This window comes from Chelon labrosus (genome assembly GCF_963514085.1).
Source record: "Chelon labrosus genome assembly, chromosome: 8".
NCBI classification, from domain to species: Eukaryota; Metazoa; Chordata; class Actinopteri; order Mugiliformes; family Mugilidae; genus Chelon; species Chelon labrosus.
The window spans coordinates 1179760-1206178 of record NC_140358.1 but is presented as its reverse complement, the minus strand read 5'-3'; the positions used below and the strand labels follow the sequence as shown (position 1 = coordinate 1206178).

The 26419-nt window shown below is 40.3% G+C and overlaps 2 protein-coding genes and 1 long non-coding RNA gene across 5 annotated transcripts; all 3 read left to right on the top strand.

The window, feature by feature from the left end:
* Positions 1-12235: 12235 nt before the first annotated feature.
* cfap96 (cilia and flagella associated protein 96) lies at positions 12236-16602 on the top strand. The gene is made up of 7 exons (XM_084550432.1): positions 12236-12524; positions 12909-13128; positions 13408-13545; positions 13797-13872; positions 14082-14267; positions 14383-14546; positions 15490-16602. Exons 1-7 carry the CDS (start codon positions 12425-12427, stop codon positions 15545-15547), a joined length of 942 nt encoding a protein of 313 aa, XP_084406558.1. The 5' UTR covers positions 12236-12424; the 3' UTR covers positions 15548-16602.
* Positions 16603-17261: 659 nt separating this feature from the next.
* Positions 17262-19315, top strand: LOC311491749. Its single transcript, XR_014699190.1, has 5 exons — positions 17262-17309; positions 17808-17895; positions 18349-18404; positions 18596-18656; positions 18918-19315. It is a non-coding gene; the product is annotated as an uncharacterized lncRNA (long non-coding RNA).
* A 2564-nt stretch (positions 19316-21879) lies between these two features.
* hvcn1 (hydrogen voltage-gated channel 1) lies at positions 21880-26413 on the top strand. Of its 3 annotated transcripts, XM_084550279.1 has the most exons (7): positions 21880-22422; positions 23145-23201; positions 23277-23501; positions 24664-24768; positions 24856-25087; positions 25176-25288; positions 26033-26413. In XM_084550279.1, the coding sequence occupies exons 3-7, from the start codon at positions 23328-23330 to the stop codon at positions 26087-26089; spliced, it is 681 nt and encodes a 226-aa protein (XP_084406405.1). In that variant the 5' UTR covers positions 21880-22422; positions 23145-23201; positions 23277-23327; the 3' UTR covers positions 26090-26413. The 3 variants fall into 3 exon arrangements, with proteins under 3 accessions (XP_084406405.1, XP_084406403.1, XP_084406404.1); XM_084550277.1 differs by having other exon boundaries at positions 24664-25087; XM_084550278.1 differs by having other exon boundaries at positions 23145-23501; positions 24664-25087.
* Positions 26414-26419: the final 6 nt, after the last annotated feature.

Genomic DNA, 26419 nt, shown 5'->3' with positions numbered 1-26419 from the left:
CCAGATGTTTACATACACTGTTTTGGAGTGGCCATCACAAAGCCCCGATCTCAATCCCATAGAAGTTTTATGGGCAGATCTGAAAAGGCGTGTGCGAGCAAGGCGGCCTACAACCCTGACTCAGTTACACAAGTTCTGTCAGGAGTAATGGACCAGAATTCCAGCAGACTATTGCGAGATGCTTGTGGAAGGATACCGAAAGCGTTTGACACAAATCATACAGTTTAAAGGCAATGCTACCAAATACTAAGGAAATGTATGTAAACTTCTGACTTTGAAGAAAGTAATAAGAAATTCTCTCTCTCATTATTGTGGCATTTAGCAAATAGAAATAATTTTGGTAATACTAACTGACCTAAAACAGGAGAGGTTTAGTCTGATTTAACTTCAGACAGTGAGGAAAAAATATTTATGTGTCTTTTAACACAGTGTACGTAGACATCTGGTTTCAACTGTATACTGCAGCCATAGTCAACCCTGTGTATTTGCTCTCATCAGGTCTTCTCTTTATTGTAGACTTGATATAATATGTTACCTGTGTTCTGCTTGTCGTCTTCCTTGGTTGATTTTTTTCTCAGAATGAGCTAAATGTTCACTCCAAACTTTTTTACTGTCTCTCTGAGAGCTCCTTTGAACACTTGTTGTGGGTTCACATCAATAAACAGCCCCAGACGCCACTGACTGCTAAACTGGTTAAGAAATGATGAAACAGTATCTAGCACAGATCCATGAAACAACTTTTGAGTGAACTGTCAAAATCACTCTTGAACCCTGGAAAATGGTTATAATTCAAACACTTTTCATAGATTTTGAATGTTATTACCCTTAAATTAAAGCTCAGATTTTGTGTAAGTGCAACTTGAATATGTTTTGATAAACAGCTAAAATAACAAGAAAATAAATAAATGAAAGTAATGGCCTGAACATATATGGAATTAACTGTATTATACAATCATACACACAACATGTCATCTTTTGGTATTAAGCCCTCTGGCTTAGCACCAACAGATGAATTCACTCATTACTCAAGCTTCCTATCACTCCTTGCATTTCTTCTTTTTTAATGGGATAGTCCACTAAATCTTTAAGGAGAGTGTTGTATATTGCATGACATTGTTCCTATCTATCTCTACAACATAATTCTTTTAACACACTTGACAACAAGTACATTATTTTATTGTGTGTGTGTGTGGGTGTGTGTGTGCCTACCTTGTGTGTGCCCTACCATAGCTTAGTATGATTAATAGACCTTTAAGTGTTATGAAGTGACTTTTGCCATTCACTAATATATATAGGATGTCATCTGCACGTGTGTGTGCATGTGTGTGCATGTGTGTGCGTGTGTGTGCGTGTGCGTGTGTGTGTGTGCTGTCAGCTGTGCAACTGGACAAGTTATGCCTCTGACCTGTAACCTGTGACTTTGACTGAAAGCTCGTCACTCATTGATATATCCACACACAATATGATGATACACTCCAGCACATGAAGACAGACCCAAACATCTAAAGTATTTCTCGCTCCACACCCACATGGGCTTACCAAGGGTGTCCATGGTAGGTGTCACTGGGCAGATAATGGCAAGGTGACAGGTCAGACGCTTGAGGGAGGGTTGAAGAGTTAAGAGGTTCAGTGGGGGGACAGCACTTTGGCTGATTGGTTATGGTCCCATGGGATGGGGGAGGCACTGAGACATGACATCATACATCCAGAGAGAGGGAAAGTGAGAGGATCATAAAGAAAAGGGTGGAGGTCAACAGTGACAACAACACCATCTGCATGAGGTCAAAAACTCATTATCATCACTATTTAAGTGAATCCTGCAATTTACTCTTCAGCTTAGTGTCTGTGTTGGTGTCTCCAAGGTAAAAAGTAGTTTCATATAATTTCAGATTATGTTAAGATAACTTATTTCACTTATTATTTTCTTTTACTTCTTTAATTTCTGTTTTCAGATACAGTTTGATTTTAGGATGTAACAATGGCACATGGCAGGAGTTGCTCATTGTTGTTACATTGTCTTTTCTTGTCCCTCAGAATGTCCCAGTCATTTTTATTTCATGCAGCCATCTCTTTCCCTTTACACATTTTCTATCTTGAGCTAGTCATGAAGCAGTGGGACTCCAAGCAGTGTGTAGTAATGAACTGAGATAGTAGGCTCTTTCTTTCCCCTTCACATTATTGTTTTACTTACTAAATAAATCACAGAGGGATTTTCCTCAGTTATTCCTCACTAGTAAAACTGAGGCAAACAATAATTTTATTATGATTCATAGCATGTTGGAGCTGATGTGCTTCATGTTCAGATGTTTCCCAGCAACACTAGACAGGCTCAGCTTTACAGTATAATTAAGGTAATAAAATATTGGGCATGCTCTAGCTTTTTAAGTAATGTATGAGCAAAGTAGTTTTCATCCTTTGCAGAATTACAAATACAGCTGAATAAACATTCAGTGTACTGTATTTTCACATGTCCCAGTTCCTGACTGAAGGCTCAGTTATGTAAAATTTTAAATCATTTTTATTGGCCATGTACAGTATGTACATATATTACAAGTGGTTTCTCTAAATTCAACCCAAAATGCCACTTTTAATGACTACTGCAGTCTCAGAAAAAAAAAAAAACTGATAATAAGGTGGCACAGTGGCGAGGTGGTTAGGACTGACGCCTCACAGTGAGAAGGTCCCGGGTTCGAATCCATGGGCTGACTGGGCCTTTCTGTGTGGAGTTTGTATGTTCTCTCTGTGTCTGTGTGGGTTCTCTCCGGGTACTCCGGCTTCCTCCCACCGTCCAAAGACATGCTTGTTGGGTTAATTAGGTTAATTCTTGTTAGGTTAATTAGGTTAATTGGTGATTCTAAATTGGCCATAGTTATGAGCGTGAATGGTTGTCTGTCTCCCTGTGTTAGCCCTATGATAGGCTGGCGACTTGTCCAGGGTGTACCCCGCCTTTCGGCCGATGACAGCTGGGATAGGCTCCAGCAGACCCCGCGACCCTTCACAGGAATAAGCGGTTACAGAAGAAGATGGAATGATAATAAGGTACAATAATGTGCATTAACATGAATAACATGGAGTTATATGTTGCAGACAGGTGAGTTGTTGTAAAGTTGGATAAAGAATGGTATGAAAGAAGTCCTGTAGCGTTCACTGTGGGCGCGGAGCTGGATCAAGAATGAGCTCCGCTGTCCCTCTATAGTCTGGTGTAGTGGATGAGATGGATTGCCCATGATGGAGAGCAGTTTGTCCAGTGTCCTCCTGTTCCTCACTGAGACAAACGTCTCCAACTCACTGCCAATAACATGATCAGCCTTTTGGACCAATTTGTCGATCCTACTTATGTCCTTTTTGCTGGTACTGCTCCCCCAACAAACCACAGCAAACACAAGGCGCTCACAACAACGGACTGGTAGAAAGCCTCCAGCAACTTGATGCATATATAAAGACCTGGGGCCTCATGTACAAAGACTTGACATTAAAGCACAATTTGCAGCGAGAGCCGGTTTTCTGAATGTAATCGGCGCTATCGACTGCACACACATTGCTATAAAAGCACCATCACATGATGAATTTGTATATGTCAACAGGAAACATTTTAATTCAATCAATGTACAGATCATATGTGATGCGCAAATGCAATTAACCAACACTGTGCCACGTGGAGGACAGCGTGCCAAAGAGGACATTTTTGCACATCTCCACTCCAGTGAGTAGCGTCTCCAATTCTCTCTCTGTGAAGTTCTTCTTTTTTTCCGTCTTACTCATTCTTATGTTTTCATTTTTTGATCGTGCAGAGAGGGGAATCTCAGGTGCAGGGTCATTTTAAATATAATTTGCATATTTAAAAGGGGCGTGGACAGGGAGGGGTCGGGTATGCTCGATTAGAATGTACAAAGGAAAAATGCTTCTAGATCTGAGCGTGCGCCACGTTTGTGAGTGAAGAAAATCCACGCAAATCTTCGTACATGAGGCACCTGGAGTGTGCGCCACGTTTCAGTAGGAAATCCATGCAAGTCTTTGTACATGAGGCCCCAGCTCCTTGGTCTTGTCCACATTCAGGGGTAGGTGGTTTGCCTGGGACCACTCCACAAAGTCTCCAGTCAGTGTCCTGTACTTCACCTCCTGTCCATCTCTTATACACCCAACACTATAGAGTCATCAGAGAATTTCTGCAGGTAGCAGGGCCCAGAGCTTTACTAAAAATCTGGTGTAAAGAGTGAACAGAAATGGAGACAGGACAGTCCTCTGTGGTGCCCTTAGCCTAGAATCTAGACGCGCCCCTAGCGGCAGCAAATTACATTTGCTTCCAGGGGCAGTCTAGCTACTCTCCGTTGACTTGAGATTTTGAAAAATCCAAGATGGACCGGGCCAATCACGAGTCGGTGGGCGGGCTTAACATGATGACGACTGACCTGTGACCATAAGTTCCGTGAATTACGCGTGAATTCCCCATCCTGCTAGAACTACCAGAGCGATGGCTGCTGCTAGCGAACAACTTTCTTTCGAATCGGCTTTGGCCGCCACTCTGAAAGACTTGAAGTTAAGCTTTTCTCTGAGAAAGGAACTCTCTTTTCCGTCGCTCTGACTACGTCACCTTCTTCGTTGCTCTGATTGGTTGTAGCGCTATCCTATTGCGTGGAGAGGGAGTTTGAAAGACAACCGTTTATCCCACCCCTCCGGTTGAGCCCTGTCTATGGAGAGTGCCCAGACCCTACATTTAATGTGGGTCTGGCTCTGGCCCCCACATTACTGACAACAGTATTGGACAGGGAGCCCCCCCAGCCGCACAAACCGGGGCCTGTCAGACAAGTAATCAGTAATCTAGGAGACAATGGAGGAGCACCCATCCTGAGCAGCTTCTCATTCATCAGAAAGGGCAGAATGGTGTTAAAAGCACTGGAGAAATCAAATTACAAGATCCTCACAGAGCCTTTCCCACCATCCAGGTGAGAGTGAGCACGGTTCAGCAGATAGATGACAGCGTCATCCACACCAAGATGAGGCTGAAACACAAACTGAAGAGGGTCCAAGACAGGGGCCACCAGGGGTCTCCACTGAGCCAGGACAAGTCTTTTCGGGACCTTCATGACATGTGACATCAGTGCAACCGGTGAAGTCGTTGAGGCCAGATAGCATGGGTTTCTTGGGCAGAAACCAGCTTCTGGCAGTGTTACTGGGGAATCTTATCCCATTCCTCATGGGCAAAGGCCTCCAGTTCACTGATATTCTTGGGTTTGCCTGCTGCAATCACCTTTTTCAAATCCCACCCGAGATTTTTAATAACTACAATGCAATGACACTCCTTAATGGCAACAGCCATCCCCAGCAGGATGCAGCCTGGCACAGGCACACACACACAAAAACGGTTTAGGAACTCAAAAAACATGAAAAACAGCACAAGGTGTTGACCTGACCTCTACATTTCCTAGATCCCAAACTGATCAAGTATCTTGGACTGGGATGTTGCATTTTATTGCAACATTGCTCGGACGGTTTTTAATTTTCCTTGGGTTGGTGAGTAATCATAACTTGGATGGATAGTGTTTGTTGCTGTTTTTTAATGATTCAGATGCGCTGTACCTGTTTTTCCAAGGCTAATCAGTACATGTTTTGTGAGATGTTATTGCAAATAAAGGCAACATAATGGTGACTGGAGACCTGCCATTGGTGTTTAATGCTATTACACATACTACAAAGTATATAATACATTAGCCTAATACTTAAAGCTTTCAGATGACATTTTAAGCTTTATTGTGCTACCATGGTAGGTCAGTTTCAAACTGTCTTTGTCTGATTGCTCAAGTATTCCCACACTGCAGGTCTTCAGCATGTTGTCTTCACATTAACAGCTAAGGTGAACTGAATCGTGAAATTGCCCTGCTAAATGAAAGAGTTGTCAGGCGCCCAAACTAAGATGGTATACTGTATATGGTATATACAGGATATATCAATTAAATAAAAGAAATATAGTCCAAAGCTGTTTTTCAAGTTGTGTTTAATGGCATTCAGAAAAAAATAATTAAAAAATAAAATAATAATAAAAAGATTTAAAACAGTGTCCTTGTTGAAAATAGTAGAGGGCAATATTGTAGTTTCCGGTTTGACTTGATGACAGTGGTGTTGTCTGACTGCTACAAAGCTGAAACTGAGACACAACGCTGCAGAAGTGTGTCTGTTTGGCTTTGCAGTCTGTTTGGATTAACAGTAATATTGCATGCTGTGGATAGGAAGTGACTGATACTATGACTGTGTGGTTTAAAATCTTTTCAGAAAAGGAGTCACAGGTTAAGTGAATAGTGTTCATTATCTCATAATAGCAGTACATGTCAAGTTCTGGAACCTATTAGCTGGTAACTGAATAGACTGTTGTAGTCAGTGTGTTGGATGTGGGATAAACAGGCAGAGCCACTTTGATAAGTGCCAAATCATTCTGGCCAAATGACTGTGTCTGAGTGTCTTTGAAATGGAAAAACTTGTAGGGTGCTCCCAGTGGTACATACCGTCAATGATCTAAGGAGAGGTGCTGTGGAAACACAGGAACAAGCAGGAGCGAGTCCTAACTGAGGCAGTGCCAACTCACAACTTCCAGGACTCTGAGGACCTGCTGCTAACATCTTGGTTCCAGATACCAGAGGATGTTGAAGCTGTTTTGATGTTTCAACATATGCTGCATGTCTGGAATATAATGCAGAGCCAAAATCAATTCAGTACAGTTATACACAATTATACTTTGTTACATTGAGGCTTGGGTTACAAGTGAGTGATATACGACTTCATACAGATCTGTTTGCTGATAATAAATAAATAAATACATATTAAAAATGAAATAATTATCTACAGCTATCTACGGATAACAATACGCGTATATTGTGCTTGGTAATAATAAATATTCAGCTGTGTGTGTGTGTGATACAGCTGCTACTGATTTGCCCATCCCCCATTCCCCAGGGACATCTGGCCATCAGAGAGTCAACCCCTTTGAGTCTCAGTGTCTCTCTATCCCTTTCACTTTGTACATGGTGAAACGCTATCTCCTTTCACTTCCACTGTGCCTATTTGTCTGCATATCTTCTTGTGCATGTCTCCTTTTGTTTTAGGTGCACCTGTGTGTGTCTGACCCACTCTGACTAACTATAACTGTCTCTTCTATGTCATACATCACTTATCTTTTTATGTCTGACTCTTTCTTCGACGTTGATGGGTGCACTGTTGTCTTATTTTTACTGACAACCCAGTCTGAAGCAACATGTTATGGAAAAACCATGGTTCTTTCGTCAATTAAGGCCAGTTTAGTGCTGTATGTGTCTTGAATTTAAGGTACATTTACTTAAGTAACTACAATGTATGCCATTCATTATCATTTTCATTTTTCCTAAGGCTGGCCTGCCATCTTGTGGCCAAAGACAACACATTTCAAATTGCACATGTGATGAAATGCCTAAATTCAAAGAAATCACTGCATAAAAATTAATACGTTAATGAATAATATGTTAAATCTTTGTCATTAACTCCATAATTAGCTCATGACTGTTTAACTAGACTTCCGAGTTCAGATGGCTACATGCTCATTGCATTGTGTGTCATACTTAAAACTCTTTATGAAAAATGATCCTCATTGAGATCTGTGATCTGTCAGAAGTAAAGAACACCACTGCACTGAATACTGTGAAATACGAAATGGTTAATAATATAGCTAATAATGAGATACAAACCATGATTATTGGGATTTTGGGGTTTCTTCAGTGTATTCCTTCAGCAGAGTCTGCAGTGCCACCCGAAGGCTAAAGTCGGTAATACCTTTGTTGAGAGACAAAACAGCATTTATTTTGCTGTTAGATATGCTTTATATTTTAAAACAATTAAGTGTTATTAAATTGTACAAAGAGTAAAATTGAAATCATATTCATATTCACATTCACACACCAGTGCCATGCACTGGGAGCAACTGGGGGTTCAGTGTTTTCCTCAAGGACAGTTCGACATGTGACACATTCCGGGGATCGAACCGTTAACCCTGGACAACCCACTCTACCTACTGAGTCACAGCGGCCCCATTTTATCAATAAAACATGCCCTGGGTCATATTGACTGTTGCTGTTCCTGAGAAACTAACATAACAAGAGGGTTAAAGGAAATTATTTAGAAAAAATGTAGTTTAACCAGACATTGCACGAACATTAAAATTCCTTGGAATTTATTGGAGATCAGTTACTGTAGAAAAGTGGTGCTTAAACACACTGCCTGGCCAAAAGAAAAATCGCCACCTGAATTTATCTAAGCAAATAGGTACGAGCCTCCTATTGGATAATTACTGCATGGGCGATTCTCTTTCAGCTGGCAGGTCCAACGAAATATGGAGTGTGTGACCTTTTTTTTTCTTTTTTTTTGGTGGTGACTCTTTTTTTGGCCAGGCAGTGTATAAATGGTTTTATCCACTGCATAGATTTGTCGTGGACTAAACCAAGCTTACTCCACGCATACATATAACGCACAAAATAATAATTAATAGCCAAATTTAATCTCCAAATTTAATTTCCTTCACAATAAAAGCTTAAAATTTAGTTGACGTTTTACAATTTGACGTTTACACGAGTGATCACTGGACTGTTAACCAGGAGAGGAAAATTTTTTGCTCAAGTATGAAATGCCTCTAGCCAGTTTGTACATACGTGTGTGTGTGTATGTGCACCCTGGGTCAAATTGTGTGTGTGTGTGTGTGTTTTTAATAATATGTTGGACAGTTCTTAACCCAATTTTGGTAGTTTCTGCAATCTCCTTAGATGTTTTCTCTGCTTGATGCACTGCCTGGCCAAAAAAGAAGTTGTCACCTGGATATAACTAAGCTAATAGGTATGAGCCTCCTTTTGGATAATTACTGCATAGGTGATTATCTTTCAGCTGGCAACAAGTTATTTAACCCCAACTGATGCAATGAGGACTTCTGATTTCTTAAACAACCATGTCGAAAGACACATCCTGTAATCGTGGATGTTAGTCTGTCTGGGACGGGTCAAATCATTGGCATGCATCAAGGACAGAAAACATCTAAGGAGATTGCAGCAACAACTAAAATTGAGTTAAGAACTGTCCAATGCATTATTAAAAACCGGAAGGATAGTGTGGAACCATCGTCTTGGAGGAAGAAATGTGGTCGAAAAAAAAATCCTGATTGATCATAATCGGCGATCACTTAAACGTTTGATGAAACCAAATCGAAGAAAAAACAACAGTAGAACTCAGGGCTATGTTTAATAGTGAAAGTAAGAGCATTTCCACATGTACAATGTGAAGGGAACTCAAGAGACTAGGCCTTACCAGCTGTGTAGCCTTAAGAAAACCACTAATCAGTGAAGCTACCTGAAGAAAAGGCTTCAATTTGCTAGGGAGCATAAAGATTGGATTCTGGAGCAATGGAAGAAGGTCATGTGGTCTGATGAGTCCAGATTTACCCTGTTCCAGAGTGATGGGGGAATCAAGGCAGAGGTTGCGCTACACTTTTTCGTTGTCTGTCATTTTGACTGACAGGGTCATAAAAATCCCGTCATAATCCATTTTTAGCCGTCACTTTATTTTTTTAAAATGATAATAATGACATATTCAATAGCATTTAAATTTCATTAACTTTAAGTACTTTTTCAGAACAGTACTGACTTTAAATGGCTGCCGACGTCTTGTCCACTCGGACCAGGACTGCTAGCGCTAACAGCTCTTAGATGGCACAGTAGGGTTGAAGTACTTCGGTGGTATGCAAACTCTTTTCTCTCTTTTGCACAATTTGTACAAAACGCCGCTTTTATCAAGGCTTCCATCAGGTCTTTTTTTTAAATAAAATTTGCCTTCCATCAGTCCTAGCAACATGTTTTCATCCGATTCCTCCATTTTTGGTAGCCGTTAGCCACATAGACATATATACATTTATACTGTATATATATGTATGATTTGGGGTTGCTGCAGTTGCTCAGGTCTAGGTTCAGCAACATTATGTGTCCAAAGAATGAGGTCAGCTGACTACCTGAATATACTGAATGACCAGGTTATTCCATCAATGGATTTTTTTCTTCCCTGATGGCATGGGCATATTCCAAGATGACAATGTCAGGATTCATGGGGCTCAAATTGTGAAAGAGTGGTTCAGAGAGCACGAGACATAATTTTCACACATCGACTGGCCACCACAGAGTCCAGATCTTAACCCATTGAGAATCTTTGGGATGTGCTGGAGAAGGCTTTGTGCAGTGGTCAGACTCTCCCATCATCAATACAAGATCTTGGTGAAAACACTGGATGGATAAATGGAACACTTGATAAACTTCTGCAATGTCAAAGATAAATCCTGTGACATTGCAGAAGTTTATCAAGTGTTATCTTTGTTTTGGCCAGGCAGTGTATATATACAAACGTCAACTACATGTTAAGCTTTTATTTTGAAGGAAACACTTTCCAGCTTCACACAGTACTTCCTATACTTCCTATACTCTCCAAGGTAACCAACTTGTATACACAAAGACAAATAGAGGTGCGGTACTGTGACTACGCACACAAATATCTTCATCCCTCCAAATTGTCACTAACTGACAATACATACACACCAACTATAGGTATGTAAAATGAAAATTTTAAGTTTTATGCATTATTTACAGCATTATACACTGACTGGCCTTTTTTACATAAACTTTGTTAAATCATGAGATCAAAGTTAGTGGTGATGTTGAATATGCCTCTATTAAACAAAAAAAATGTGTTATTTTTGTCAAATGTATGGTTTACAACAACCTCAGAAACATCTTTCAGTGTGTACCCAATTGACCTGGGCAGATTGACCTATGTCTTAATATACTTAAAGGGGAATTACCATTTTTTACAACCTGGACCTTATTTCTAGCATAAAATATGATCATTTACTCACCCATATAACTTTGGTGTTATTTGGAGTCGTTCGGAAGATATTTAGATCCAGCGGAGCGCCGCGTATATCCATATTGTGGGAGTGACAGGGGTACCGAAAAGCAGCCTCTAAATAACAAATTATCTGCCGCGACACTCATTCATTTCACCAATATTTTGTTATGATACGCTAGTGCTATTTCCCATTGAGTCCGGAGTTAACTAAATATTGGTGAAATGAACGAGTTTCGCGGCAGATAATCCGTTATTTAGAGGCTGCATTTTGGTGCCCCAGTCACTCCCACTATATGGATATACCGGCGCCCCGCTGGATCTAAATATCTTCCGAACAATAGAGGTGGGCGGATCGATCCAAATATCGATAATATCGATACCAACGTTGGTATCGAGATTGATCGATACCAATGTAATGATATCGATACTTAAGTTTCAGTTTCTCTCGTTTCATTAAAGAAGCGACCCGACTCTGTTTGTCTAGATGCCGCTGCTGTCACAGAGCAGATCAGGCTCGTTTTGCTCCTCCTCCCCCTCGCGTGTGTTTGTTGTAGCCTACTGTCACGTGACTCCGCAGCGCCAGGTGACCGAACACCGCCCACCGCTACCAGCCAGGCTCGGCCAGAAGCAACGCATTACACACAACGAGAGAAAGAGTAGGGCTGTTTGGTTATATTTTCGGGCCGAAAATGAAACGATAGCAAGTTGTGCTATTTGTAAAAACGTGGTAAGATACAGTGGTAACACAACAAACTTGTAAAAGCATAGAAATTTTTAAAATTCCCGCCCACTTGGCCCCTACAGATCGCTGATATGACGAAAAAAAGTGCACTAAAGGGGAGAAATGTTGTCTTATTTTTGTATTGTATTGTACTTCCTAAACACGTCCTTACATTATTTATAATATTTGTTGTGGAGTGATAATTTTCTACACTTTGTTTATTTAAGAAAAGAAAATCCAGAAAGAAGTTCAATGAAGGGAGAGATTAAGTTTTTATTGTAGTTTCTGAACATGCCTGAAAAATAATTTGTTTTTATTTGTCCTCAAGTGATCATTTTGTTTCTGAACAAAAACTTTTATTGTGATAAAGTATTTTCTATTTACTTATAAACCAAATTCTGTACTGAACTTTAATTGATTAATAATCCAAAAGGCAAATCACGAAAACACTTAAAATGTCATGAGAAGTAATTCAGATTTAGACTGATTCAGATTGATGGTACATCCACCTTAATTTTTAAAAAGTATCGATATCGGTATCGGTATCGGCGATACTGGCCCAGTATTTACTTGGTATCGGATCGATACCAAATCTAGCGGTATCGCACACCACTACCGAACAACTCCAAATGACACCAAAGTTATATGGATGAGTAAACGATCGTATTTTATGCCAGAAATAAGGTCCAGGTTGTAAAAAAAACGTTAATTCCCCTTTAAAATACATAAAATATTACGTTACCTTAAAGGTGTTTTTAATAGTGCTTTTTAACGCTGTATACGTGTGTGTGTTTCCAGTGTGTAAAGATGCCTTTAGGTAATGGGAAGAGTGACATGGAGCGGCTGGGAGTATTTAAGGAAATGAGCTACATCTCTGTAGGTGACAAATATACACCTCTCATCAGCCGTAAGCATCTATTTATATACAAATCTAATTAATTTACTTGCAGCTTTTTTAAGCAAATATTGGCCCTCTCACAGATGAAGCAGATGACTGTGATTATTTCATAACAGTGATGCATGATATGACAACTGTTAACAATAAGTTAATAGTTGTTAACAATATTAAGTCAACATGTTGCATGTGGGGGAAAAATGGGCAGGTGTAAACACTTTAGGAAGAACCAAATCGTTATGGGTCGGATCATTGGAAACAGTCATTTATTTGTGTTGTTCTCTTGGTCAGAAGTGTAGTGTGCCAACCAACTGTGGTTCAACGAGAAACAAACAATTAAATGCTGGAAAACCTTTGATCCAACACACAACTTTCATGCCTGCATACTGAATCCAGGTCCATTCAACGAGGCAGCATATCGTAGCCGCCAGATGCAAGCGGGTGTTGCTAAACAAAGATGTGCACTGCAGAGCGGCTTTTTTGACAAGTCCTTCAAACGGATTTTTGAACGTGAGGCACTGAGTGACCCGCTGAGACAGGCCAGACAGAACCACATCCAGCAGGCCAAGAAGAACCTGGGAAAGGCCTTCCTGCCCTGTAATGGAGTTAGAAAGCTGTAAGACAACACACACAAATAAACTGACAAAATTGATGGGAGTAAGTGTAGAAGTTCCCAGGATTTTAAATGCTGCTATGGTAATTACTCATGCTAAAAAAAAAAATCAATACTGGACAGTTTGTTCTGGAGTCCTTGTTCGTCATAACAGTATCTCTTTTGGAGTACAAAGTGTTTTTAAAAAAAAATAACATAGGATCTAAAGTACAAAATAAATTCTGTCCTACAATACTCTGTATTTACTACGCTCACAATAGCATGTTCTTTGTCTGCCTTCAGGTGTGGTTCAGGTACTTACTATGGGACTTTGTCAGGACCAATTGAAGCTATGAGTCCACTGTCAGTTACCCAGAAAACTCATCACTCACCTGGCCGCAACATTGTCACCTCACCCCCCAAGAGAGGCAGTGGTTACAGGTTTATGGAAGAAAAAGTGGTTCACAACTAACCAACAAGCACATTTCCCTAATCTTTCCTCTGGAATAATTCAAATTTTAGAGAAGTTGTTCTAAAACGTGTGCAATGTAATTGGAGGTGTGAAGATTTTGCATGTGTTAAACAGTTGTCAATGACAACTATCATGTTTCCCCAGTCTCAGTAAAGGCGAATAGCAAATAATTACTAATTTATCCATACAGCTGTAGTAACCAACATGTTATCTCCTTCAGCTATCCCAATTTAACCTTGTCCAAAATTGAGCCGTATCCCTCGGATCCATACAGCAGAAGCAAAGAAGTACTAAAGGTAAAATATAAAACTGTTTCCAAATAAGCTGAATAAACCTGGGATATTTCACTATTAGTGTATGAAACCTTCACAATTTTTTACAAAAGGTGGATTCTCAGCAGCCTAGCAAAAATATGGACTAGGACTACCTAATTAATAATTTTAGTTAAATGCTACAATTTAACATTCGATCTACAATTTAAAATGTGTGCGTCTGTGTGATACAGAAGGAGGCAGCAATTCAAATTGCCAAGTTAAGAAATGGCCCCTTTAAGCTCAACCTTCACCCCAGGGATTATTTCCAAGGCAATCCATACCATAGTGACAAGCCACTCCCACCTCTACACAAGCCCTTCCCGCCATCAAAGAATGTCTCTGCAGTCCCCTTCAAGCCATCATCCCCCAGCAAACGGGTGACTCTATTCGTTCAACTGTATCAGAATTACAATTTCACCTGTCTGATATGGTGCTGTTTGTTTTCTTTCCACAGTCAGTAATGTGTGTTTCTGTGAATGTTTCTTGTGTTAGATTGGAGGAATGAAAGCGGGGACGTTTGACTCTTATCCCTCACACTCTGCTGATCCGTATGTCATTCGCCGGTCCAAACCAGCCAGTCAACAGCCAATCTTTCGTCCTGTTTCTGGCCCTAAGAGCACACCGGTCAAGAGTATCATCACTGTCAATGTTAACAGGTTTGATCCCTGTGCCTATTATCTTCTGTTCTCCCATGGATAACTTTCAAATGATACAAACTACATTCTGGAGGTCATCATGACTTCTTTTAACAGTCGCCAGTTCTAAGACGCATCATCTTAAGTGACATTTCCAGGTGGGAGTTTGACAGTTTGAAACAATGAGACAGAGCAAGCTACTGCAAATTTGCTCATTTAAACCTCCATAAAACATTAAGGAGCATTAGTGTGCAAGACAAGTCATGTTTGTACTGAATATAAGTCCAACACTTTTTTTTAAATCAGTTTTGGTTTTAACCAGCTCCTGAAATAAATGTCTGCCTTCTGCTGTGTGTCTGTAGAGATGGACAGGTAGAGTATGTTACTAAGAGTCTTAATCTTACTGAGAGTTGTTTTTCTGACACATACTTCAGGTCACCATCAACCTTGCACCTGACCTGGTAGATGAGGCCATAGCAAGTCATAGTGTTGTAACCTTTTCAAAGTGTGGTATTAACAATACCAGACATACAAAAATCTGTACCTGGGCTGGTTAAAAGTAAACCAAACACTGAAGCTGCTGGCAGGAAAGACCAAAACAGCAGGCAAACTGCACAGTTGGCAATAATTATCCACAGGATTGTCACTAAAAGCATTACCTTTCACATTTTACATGCATTACGAAATGTAGGTAATATAGAAATGTATTAGTTTAACAGGACAGAGCCCAATCACCGAGATTCAGGTTAACTCCAATCTTGGAAACATATTAAATTGGAATTTTTATTAGTTTTATCAGTTTAAAGTATTACATTTTAATGTAACATTGTCCTTGAGAAGGAGATTTGTTTAGTCTTTTCACCTCTTACCAAAAATAAGAAAGAAAGTGTGCAGGGTAAAATAGCATTTTTTCCCTCTCTTTCATCTCTCCCTTTCATCTCATGTAAATGTCTTGTTGTTTCAGGAGTGTGCACTCTGCAAAGTACCCTACCACCATCCCATCAGCTGTAATGAGTTTCTGACACCATTATCCATAGTGCACCACTGGCTGATCTTTCACCTGCTGTGTACTGCGGGAGATGAGATTCCTACAGATATTACACTTTTAAAAAGCTCCTGTTCCACTTTGAGGACAATTTGGCCTCTGCCATCTTCAGTGGCTTTATTTGTGTAGCGTTGCTTCTTACATTTCCTTGTTTGGTTTTGTCCTTAGGGGGTATATGTATTGATTGTCACACACAGTAGTAAGCTCAAATAAAAGGGAGTGGGGTTATTTTTGTTTTCTATTCTGAGACTTTTATTTCGAATAACAGAATAAAGACAGTGATATAGATGTAAATGCTGGGAATGCCTTGCCAGGTGGACAATTCTGTCTGCATGAGGATTGGAAGTTTTCAGCCCTGGAGCAAGATGCCATCTAGGGACTATGTAGAAGTTCATAGTAGGTGCTTGTGTAAGACCAGCTAAATGCCCAATTCTTCGGCTAAGTGTTGCTAATCCTAAAGCCAGTTTCTAGAGTCTGCCTTTAGCACCATAAGTGCTGCCTTCTCTCTAAGAACTGCATGAAAGAGAAAAGTTAAGATCAGTAGAGAATTTGAAGTTTAAACTGAGTCTGTGCAATAGTCTTTAACTTTTCCTTTCATCAGGTCTTTTTCAATAAGTCGTAATTTTACTGACTTCAGAATTGCCTTTCTACAAACTGTTTGAAAGACGTAAGAAAGAGTTAACAGGTGCAGAGAAATACCTTTTTTATTAAGCAGATGTTATGTCACAATGCCCAAACAAACTATTTAATCGGTTGTTAGAATAGCTCCCTATTATTAATTAGCGTTTTATACATCACACTAAAGGAGTTCTGCTGTGGATTTTGGACTTCCAACTAACACTGACTGAAACTTTCAATGCAATGTGCCAGTTTCAATTCTAGTTTTCAAAACCAAATGGGACATATACATTAGGGTGTTCTCAGAATCTGACACTGTACCAATTTCTCTAATTCTATATGGAAGCACAGACCATACACTAAAGAAAGAAAACTTGGAGATGTATTGTATCATCTGATAATTGCAAAATGATCACAAACTGAACAAGAATTGGCAGTTGTATGTTAACCATGTAACCCAATAACATAAATATGACACTGTAGCATTATAAAAGAATTATATTTTCTTAAGTGAATGCAATTTGCTTCTTTTTGATATCATCTAAGAGTTGCATTACACCTAGCATATACCTACGTCATCATGCTTTTTATTAATCATGCTCCAAGCTTCTTATTTTCATTCTTATTATGAGGGAAAACACAACTTACGTACATTTATCTGAATCTGGGGACAGACTGGCACAATTTGTTATACTTCAGAAGCCCAAGAACACCTGCAGGGAGGAATTGCTAATATTATATAAGTATTTAGTTGTATCAAAATATCGCAATATAATTGAACAAAACTGTTATACATAACTGTGGTAATGTATATTTAAAATCAAATGCGTAGAGACAGTAAGTGTAAATTATTAACAATGCTGTGGGGAAGGTGGACTATCTGATGCATATTACGTACTTTTGAATATGCTCTATTAAATTTTCAATTAAATGTTAGACCATTTAATTGAAAATTTAGACCAGTGGTACATCTTCTCACACGAGGATCTTCGGGAGAATTTCCTTTCCCATAATGCACAGCGGTATCTGCTGTTCATAAGTCTCTGCGCAACTTCCGCCCTCCCTCTCTGTCGGCTGGATCCGTGTGTATAGTACGGCTGGTGAAGGCACAGCTAAACTTGGTAAGTAAATTATCTCACGAGAATCCCCGAAGAAAATGCGTTAGTCTGTGAATCTTTCATTTCATAACATTGTCGCAACAATACTTGCAATAATGGACTCCTTTTGGGGGCCAATTGGTCAAAAAGCCTCGCGCGGGTCACATGTAGCACGTGGTTTAATTAAGTTGATTATCTTAACTTAAACCTTCGTTTTCATTGTAACTAGACCTTTACTTAACCCCTCTGCATTTATAAAAGGGGTATTTTATATTTTTATCCATATGCCTTTTGTATACTGTTACAATGTAGTTCTCTTAAATTGTACTTAAATCAATATTTGTATCAAAAGAATTCTAAGTATATATCCTGTGTCCTGTAACTTTTGGCCAGAGCTTTGCTGTAGATGCTTTACTGATCTTGTGGGAAATACAGTAGACAGCCTTATAACTGGAAAATTGAAGCTTGCACTGTGACCTTGTACGTTTTGTACCAATGACTGATGCTCATGTTACCTTTCAGAGATGCTGGCTTCCCTGATGATGAAACATCCTGGCATAGTTTTAGATGCTGGGTAGTGCTATCAAGTGGCTGCATTTTCAGAATAAAGGTAAATGAAAAGAACTGAGTGAAACACTGCAGGGCCTACCTGCTAACCAGCTCTAAGTCAGCTGACCAGATAACATGTCTGGCTCAGTGTTACAGTGCTGGTAGAGGAAGTCTCTGTACTTAGCCTCAGCTGTGCAGGTTCTGTTTTAGAGTCTGCTGCTGAGCTGCTGCAGAGCGTGGCTCAATGAGAGTGGCCTGTCCTGATCCAACAGCAGGCCAGGCCTAGTAGAGGGCTGCACATTACAATTTGCAAACACAATTTGCACAACCAGAGGTTATTTTTTTTTCCAGAGGTGCCATGAACAAGGAATCATTACCATGGCTTAATATCTTTGAGACGGACCATAGATTTATACTTTAGCCTCAGACTGCAGGTCGTCAAAGCATCTGATTTTCTGTTAAACTGTTCCTTGAAGCATGAAGTTTGAGGAGGGTGTTTCTGGTTCTATTGCAGGGTGCACCATGGAGATGCTCGTTGAGGAGTTGAGTCATGCAGCAGGCTGACTTGAGGTGAGTCAAGTGAATCGGTATATTTTAATAATAATATATGCTAAATTATATATGGTATGCTGTGATGACAGAATAACACATCATGCTGACAAAACACCATGATGAATTTTAGACCCTGAGCATAACATCTGGGTCAGCAGAGATGAGTAGATATTTTTTTTTGTTTCACTAATGTGTTGATTACTTTACAGCAACATGTGGAGCATGGCCTGTAGGGGGCAGTAACCACCTGTGATCCAAGACTGACTGCAGGTATGTATGGCATATTGTCATTAGAAATGGAAGCAAGCACATGTTTGTGTATCGCAAAGAAACTGTGAACCCAATCTTGTACTGCCGTGACAGAGACCTTCTTTGCTCTGCTACGGAATCCTGGTATTGGGAGAGAAACTCAGGACTTGGCACAGGTTTATGTAAAAACAATTTACCAAAACCTGACTGAAGACCTGAAACATGTCTGTTTTAATTAGGGGGAGGAACTGTCTAATACTTGTGCTTTGCTTCCCTTGAAAGGGTAAACCAGCTGTGCTGCTCTGGATGAGTGGATACATCTGCCTGCCTGCTGAGAGGTGACGGGGCTGCACAGTCGTCAGTACATCACCCTGGTTCATGTCTGTCCAACCTGACTGGGGCAGGGACCAAGGCTACATGACACATTTTCTTCATTAGTTTGGTCTATAAAACTTCCAAGTAAGCTTTCAGAGATGAGACAATCTTGGATCTGTAAATTTGCAGATATGTCTAAATCCACTAATGAATGAATTTCTGCTCAATGAGAATAATGCTGTATCAACTGTACGTGTAACTTGAACATCAATTTAACTGAATGTAATGTCTGTTAAAAGGTTTCTCAAATGCATATAAATAAATTGCTACACCTTGATGTGAAAATAAAATTCAGTTGATCCACATTGACAATGGTGTTGAAAAGACCTAAAACTGAATACAAGTGGATAGGTTCCTGCCAAATGTGGTACAGGAAAACTGCAAGAGTAGGCTCCATAAGCCACTGGTCCCTGCAGAGTTATCGTTATTTGGAAAAAGCTGATCAATTAAAACCATATCGGTGGTAGCCTGAGCCATTTGATACTCTTGTGTGATTACGTTTTTGCTGTCATGATTGTAAGGGGGTGGAAACATGGGCCAACTAGTTAATGGTGTCTCAGCTCAAAAAGCTTACGCTGCATCTTGGGTATAATATAACTTGTTTTCATCAGATCCTCCAACTATAGAAGTGATCCAGCAGAACCCTGGCATGTGGGTTTGAGGCTCTGTGTTATCCTGATGTGGAGGTGATGCTGGTGGGCCACCAGGAGGCGAGTGGTAGCGGCCCCCTCTTAGTCTTTCTGAGGTAGCTTACAAATCGGTCTGTCGGTCAGCAAACCTGACTGTCTCTCGGAATCTTGTCAGCAAACCGTATTAAGAAACAAGTAAAACATATACGCTATGTTGCCAAAAGTATTCACTCACCCATTCAAATAATTTAATTCAGGTGATCCAATTACTTCAGGTGTATAAAATCAAGCACCAAGGCATGCAGACTGCTAATACAAACATTTGTGAAAGAATGGGTCGCTCTCAGGAGCTCAGTGAATTCCAGCATGGAACTGTGATAAGATAGGATGCCATCTGTGCAACAAGTCCAGTCGTGAAATTTCCTCGCTACAAAATATTTCACAGTCAACTGTCAGTGGTATTATAACAAAGTGGAAGTGACTGGAAACGACGGCAACTCAGCCATGAAGTGACAGGCCATGTAAAATGACAGAGTGGGGTCAGCGGATGCTGAGGCGCATGGTGCGCAGAGGTCGCCAACTTTCTGCAGAGTCAGTCGCTACAGACCTTTAAACTTCATGTGGCCTTCAGATTAGCTCAAGAACAGTGCGTAGAGAGCTTCATGGAATGGGTTTCCATGGCTAAGCAGCTGCATCCAAGCCATACATCAGCCATCATAAAGTGCAATGCAAAGTATCGGTTGCAGTGGTTTAAAGCACAGCGCCACTGGACTCTAGAGCAGTGGAGACATGTTCTCTGGAGTGACGAATCACGCTTCTCCATCTGGATTCTGATGGACCAATCTGGGTTTGACGGTTGCCAGGAGAACGGTACTTGTCTGACTGAATTGTGCCAAGTGAGAAGTTATTTGATCATGGATTATGGTGTGGGGTTGTTTTTCAGGAGCTGGGCTTGGCCCCTTAGTTCCAGTGAAAGGAACTCTGAATGCTTCATCATACCAAGAAATTTTGGACAATTCCATGCTCCCAACTTTGCGGCAACAGTTTGGAGATGACCCCTTCCTGTTCCAACATGACTGTGCACCAGTGCACAAAGCCGGGTCCATAAAGACATGGATGAGCGAGTTTGGTGTGGAAGAACTTGACTGGCCTGCACAGAGTCCTGACCTCAGTTAATTCAACACCTTTGTGATGAATTAGAGCAAAGACTGCGAGCCAGGCCTTCTCGTCCAACATCAGTGTCTGACCTCACAAATGCGCTTCTGGAGGAATGATCAAAAATGTCCATAAACACACTCCTAAACCTTGTGGAAAGCCTTCCCTGAAGAGGTGAAGCTGTTACAGCTGTAAAGAGTGGGCCGACGTCATATTAAACCCTGTGGATTAAGAATGGGATGTCACTTAAATTCATATGTATGTAAAGGCAGATGACCGAATACTTTTGGCAATATAGTGGTTTAGGAAAACTCAAAAAACATGAAAAACAGCACAACGTTCACAAGACCTGGCCTCCAAATTCATTCTTTCATCTTCTGTAACCGCTTGTGCTGTGAAGCGTTGGTTGGAGGGGGGGGGGGGGTCAAGTATCTGTGGGATGATCCACAGAGGCCCATCTCCTCAACCCATGGGATCCAAAGGCCCCCACTAACAACATTCTGTTGCCAGACACCACATGACACCCTCAGAAGGCCCATGTCCATTCTCTGATGAGTCACAACTGCTTGAGAGGCACAAGGGAGACCTACACATTATTAGTCATAATGTTTTGGCTGATCAGTGTATATCGCTACAGCAGCAAACAGCAGGGAGGCATGGAGACAGCTGAATATTTAACAGGTCAAGAGCCACATACGTATTCTTCTTGTTATTTGGGTTTCTTATCCCAGCATTTTGTCATTTTATCTCAACATCCCAGAATTCTGTGCAAGACTGTAGCTGGTGCAGTTTATAGAGTGGTTAAAGCTGAAAGAATGCAACTGCAGTGATACCAGTCATTTGTGCCGTTGTTTATAGAGACTTTATAGAGCCTTGGACTGTAAAAAATTATATAATAATAAATCTTTACACTCCATGGCTGGGGCGCACCGTATTGTGCACAATCGAAAAAGGTAAAGCATACATTCCACAGATTCTTTTCAAAATGATCAAAATATTTTAAATTGGGCAGCTTTCAAAAGATGCAAACCCCCCTGGAACATGCTAATTAGAGCCAGTACCAGCGGGTCCATTATTGCGTACCAAACTGTTATACAAATACAAAGATTTAACGCTATGTCTTGCTCATACATTAGGTTAATACTCCAAGTCCAATATGCTGTTCGAAATACGGTGGCAAACCATGCATCCAACAATAATTCGGGAATTTATAGGAACTTGATCCAACAAAGTGACAATTTTGGATACGCTTTTCACAAGAGTTAATCACGATCTTTAATGTTTTCCGCTACGCGAGACAGAGTGAACTTGCCCTTCTTTAAACGTGAAGGAAGCACGGGTGGGAAACGAAGGCGGAGTTTTCCCTGAGGGAAGCCGAACGTTATTTTTCCCCTCTAAGAACTTTTAAAGTAAAAGTTGAAGTGAAGAATAAAGGTAAGCCGCTATCATTTAATCCGTTTCGCAGTAAAAAAAAAAACCAAACAAACAAAAAACTTCCGTTCGCATGAGATCTGTCCTGGAGCCGTTCAGCGAAACGCTTGGTTGGCAAAATCGGTCCAGACGGATGTTTCATCACGAGTTGTAGTCTGCTGCCGAATGCTGTGACCCCGGCGTTTAGACTCAAACACGTAAGCGCTGCTCTCATTACTGCAAACTCTGGTAGGAAAAGTTGATAACATTTTACTGCCAGGAGCACATAGAAGCTCAGTATATGCGTGTTTGTGAGTGCCTTAGTACATTAGGATCAGCAGCTGCATTGTCTTAATCATAAACCTCAAAATCGACTCAAGTGAATTTCTTCAATAACTTCGTAGACGAACGCTCATGGGGAAATGTCATATTTTAGATTTTTCTGAAATGAATGCCTACCTTTGGTCAATTGGGTTCCATCAGACTTAATTAATTAATCAAAAAATAATAATGTTGTTTGGTGCTGCTGCTGTCTGTCAAGGCCCTCAATGCTGAATCTAATTTGAATTGAGGTGTGTGTGTTTCAGTCTGACCCCTACTCTTCAGGGGACAGCATCAACCTCTCTGTGTTAATGTCATGCAGGAAGAGGTCGTAGTAGCAGTTTGATCTGCTTTCCTTTGGGCATGGTGATTTGATGATAACTATCAACAGTCATATGACTTGTGAGGGTGAATGATTAAGCAGGATGGCTCCTTCAGCTTTTTTTCTTACACCAGACACACATGGGTTTGCTTTCTCAATAACATGTTGCAAAACTAAAAAAAAGGAGAAGTAAACTCAGATTGTCTAACATGTGGAGAAATCTACCATGTTGACATGGATTGCAAAGTTTGTGGATTACCTTTACCATAGCTCTTACTGACCTGCATTATTCTGCAGATTGTCTCATGCAGTATTTAGCCTCCGCTGTTCTTCAGGGGAAGAGAAAAACATTTGGTAAGTTGCAATTTATGAAGTTAAATATTCCGAATATTACAGAAAATTAGTGAATCGTTTTTGTTCTCTCTTGAGGTGAACTGAGGTGGTACCCACGAACCTCAACGTTCCGTCGACTCTGCCAGCATGGCTCGGTACCTGAAGTATTTCACCACTGTGGGCGACGAGCAGCCGGCCCAGTTTGAGGATGAAGAGCTGCTTGTGGCCAGTGAGGAGCTGAGTCCAGCTACAGGGCAGGTTCCAACTACACTGAGTTTCAGGGATTCATTGAAGAGGCTATACAGCTCAGAACGTTTTCAGGTATTCCACTACAGTCTTTTCACAAAATGTGCCATCACAAATGATGTTGAAAAAGATGTTTTGCCTGTCACAGTGATCACATTCAAGATGCTGAAACCAGCCTGTAGCGAGAGAAGACCCTTGAGTACTACTAGCCTACTGCAAATTAAAATAATGTTCATCTTTCAGAAGCTTTCAGAAATGATGATGCTATTCTATCAGTATAAGCATCATTCTACTGCTGGGTAACTGAGATACACTTATTGCTACAAGTTGAGAGGACTAATGAGACATCTTCTTATTTTTTGTTTTTTTCAAGGTTTCTCTAATCTTTGCATTCGTCTTCAAATTTTACGTAATTACCATTTTGAGCCTCAGTTGTGTAAAATGTGCTTCTAAGGTGAGGTCCCGGTCAGACACTGCTTTGTTAAGAGGCTGTGCAAGGAAGGCTGTAAAGCACTGGTTTAATCATAGTGAAACTTCATTTTATAAGATAATGTTATATTGTAAACTGTATTTAAGCACAAAAGCTTCATGGAGGGTGGTGTGACAATAATATGAACATTCCGTTATATCTTACAGTCCTGCATTCAAAATGTTACTGAAGTAAAAGTATAATCTTGAAAATAACTAAAGTAAAAAAAACAACAAAAAAACCCCGCAGTGACTGGTTCATTTGATTACTAAAATAAAAGCAAAATGTGACTGTTGGTTGAGTTGCAACTCATTTTATGTAGCCATTGAACACAGAGCAGCTAATGATTATTTTTATAATGGACCAATCTGCTAATTATTTTCTCTACTAATCCATTGATTGGAAAATTTGTAAAAGAAAATTACACAACAGTGAGACATGCCGTCACAAAAGTGAAACAGTCATAACATATTTCATAAGTTTCTCATGTTTTACATGCAAAACAACATGCGAAACTCTTGATAAAAGGATTGTAGTGTCATACATGTCAAGTACTTCAGTACCTTCCACCACTAGATATATAGATAGATAGATAGATAGATAGATAGATAGATAGATAGATAGATAGATAGATAGACAACTTTATTGATCACTTGGGGAGGTTCCCGCAGGGAAATTGACAAAGAACCTGTGGAAGTTTTTGTCATTCAGTGATTTGTTGAACCTTTAGAGAGGCACCCTCTACTCACTATCTGACTTTGCTTCTAGATAGCAGTGGTGTGTTTGGTAATTCTGGATGCCTTCTTTGTCCTCGCGGAGCTGCTCATAGATCTGTCTGTCATTGATCTGGAGCATGACCATATCGCCCCTGAGGTGGGACACAAACCTTTCCACTCAGTTCATATTATTCCAAGTACGAAACTTGGCTATGATATAACTAACCAATATTTGGTTTCACAGGTGTTTCACTACCTGAGCCTGGCTCTTCTTACCTTCTTCATGGTGGAGCTGGCTGGGAAGCTGTTTGCCTACCACCTTGAGTTCTTCCAGCATAAGTTTGAAGTGTTTGATGGTTTTGTGGTGGTGGTGTCCTTTGTGTTGGATGTTGTTTTCATCTTCCATGAGGACGCCTTTGATGGGATGGGTCTCCTCATCCTGCTACGACTCTGGAGGGTGGCCAGGATAGTCAATGGTCAGTGCTTAAATGTGAATACAGGCATCTAGTGCTTCTGTTACTGTAGTACATAATGGTGGAAGTGATTATGTTTAATCTACTGCAGGGATTTTAGTGTCAGTGAAAAGCCGTGCAAGCCAGAAGATCCACAAGCTGAAGGAGAGTTATGACCACCTCGTTGCAAGAGCCACAGAGCTACAGGAGCGTGGCGACAGACTGGTAATTAATTATACCCTCTATTTTATATTTAACCTTTACATTAGAGATCAGAATAAAAGTTATGGAGCTGCCCTTGTACACAGGATTTCCCTGGGCAGCAAACTATGGCGTCTGTAAACAAGTTCTGAACCATATTCAAAATTAGGAAAATACATCATGTTGCAAATTTGGTAACGTGTTCTCCATACATCAAGATGATACAGGATAAAAAAGTTAATTTTCAGGGACTCTGGAACATATTTACATTTACTGAGGAATGTAGTGGCAAGCAAAAGCCCCTCCTTATACAAGATGCAGTTTAAAAGAAATTACAATCTGCTGTATATGGTGCAGCTATGGCTCAGTAGACAGAGCGGCTTGTTGTCTGTGAAGGTTCTCAGTCATCCAGGTCATGGCATAACCAAAAAAGGTTCAGAAAGGCAACTGGCCTTATAGAGTTTTTTTTTTTTTTTGAGAAGACGTTTCACCACTCATCCGAATAGCTTCTTCAGGTCTTGGGGACTGGTGGGAAGTTCGAGGTTTAAATAGGAACTTCTCCTGAAACTTGTTTGTTGTGTTAACAAACAGAAACCGGTGCAGCTTATTTCTATTAACGGTTGGGTACTTACCTGTCGTTTGGGGGGGGGGGGGGGGGGGGGATACACTTTGCCTAAGTGTATTCCCTCGTTTGAAATATGTACCATCAAATATGTATCATGCCAGGCCACAAATTAATTCTTCTCTCGTCTGTCTCTGTCATGACAGGCCCAAGAGAACCAGAAGTTATGCGCTCTCCTGAAGAAACATGGCATAGAGTTCTGACTCATCAAGCTAACTGTTGTGGCGCTACTGTTCACCAACATATGTATCTTGTACCTTTCTGCACAACTTTTCTGTCACACTGTATACCCCATTTAATTTACACCTAACTTCAATACCCTCTACTTGTTTCAAGAACGTTCAACTTATTAGATATTTGCATTTATATATGAAATGTCAAATATATACTGTAGATACTATTGGACTCCAGAATGCTTATATATATATCTTTTACAGACTGATGACTTGTACATAAAATTACGTTTATATCTGCCTAATGAGATTGTGTGTTAAACAGATTTCAATAAATGTCCCTTAGAGGAAGGATATATG

What these genes read in the sequence shown, in the direction of transcription:
- cfap96 (XM_084550432.1), top strand. Translation starts at nt 12,425, where the DNA reads ATGCCTTTAGGTAATGGGAAGAGTGACATGGAGCGGCTGGGAGTATTT. An exon ending in ATATACACCTCTCATCAGCC is followed by an intron (nt 12,525 to 12,908) that starts GTAAGCATCTAT and finishes TACTGAATCCAG; the next exon opens with GTCCATTCAACGAGGCAGCA. An exon ending in AAGAGAGGCAGTGGTTACAG is followed by an intron (nt 13,546 to 13,796) that starts GTTTATGGAAGA and finishes TATCTCCTTCAG; the next exon opens with CTATCCCAATTTAACCTTGT.
- hvcn1 (XM_084550277.1), top strand. Translation starts at nt 23,328, where the DNA reads ATGGCTCGGTACCTGAAGTATTTCACCACTGTGGGCGACGAGCAGCCG. An exon ending in GGTGGCCAGGATAGTCAATG is followed by an intron (nt 25,088 to 25,175) that starts GTCAGTGCTTAA and finishes AATCTACTGCAG; the next exon opens with GGATTTTAGTGTCAGTGAAA. An exon ending in AGGAGCGTGGCGACAGACTG is followed by an intron (nt 25,289 to 26,032) that starts GTAATTAATTAT and finishes CTGTCATGACAG; the next exon opens with GCCCAAGAGAACCAGAAGTT.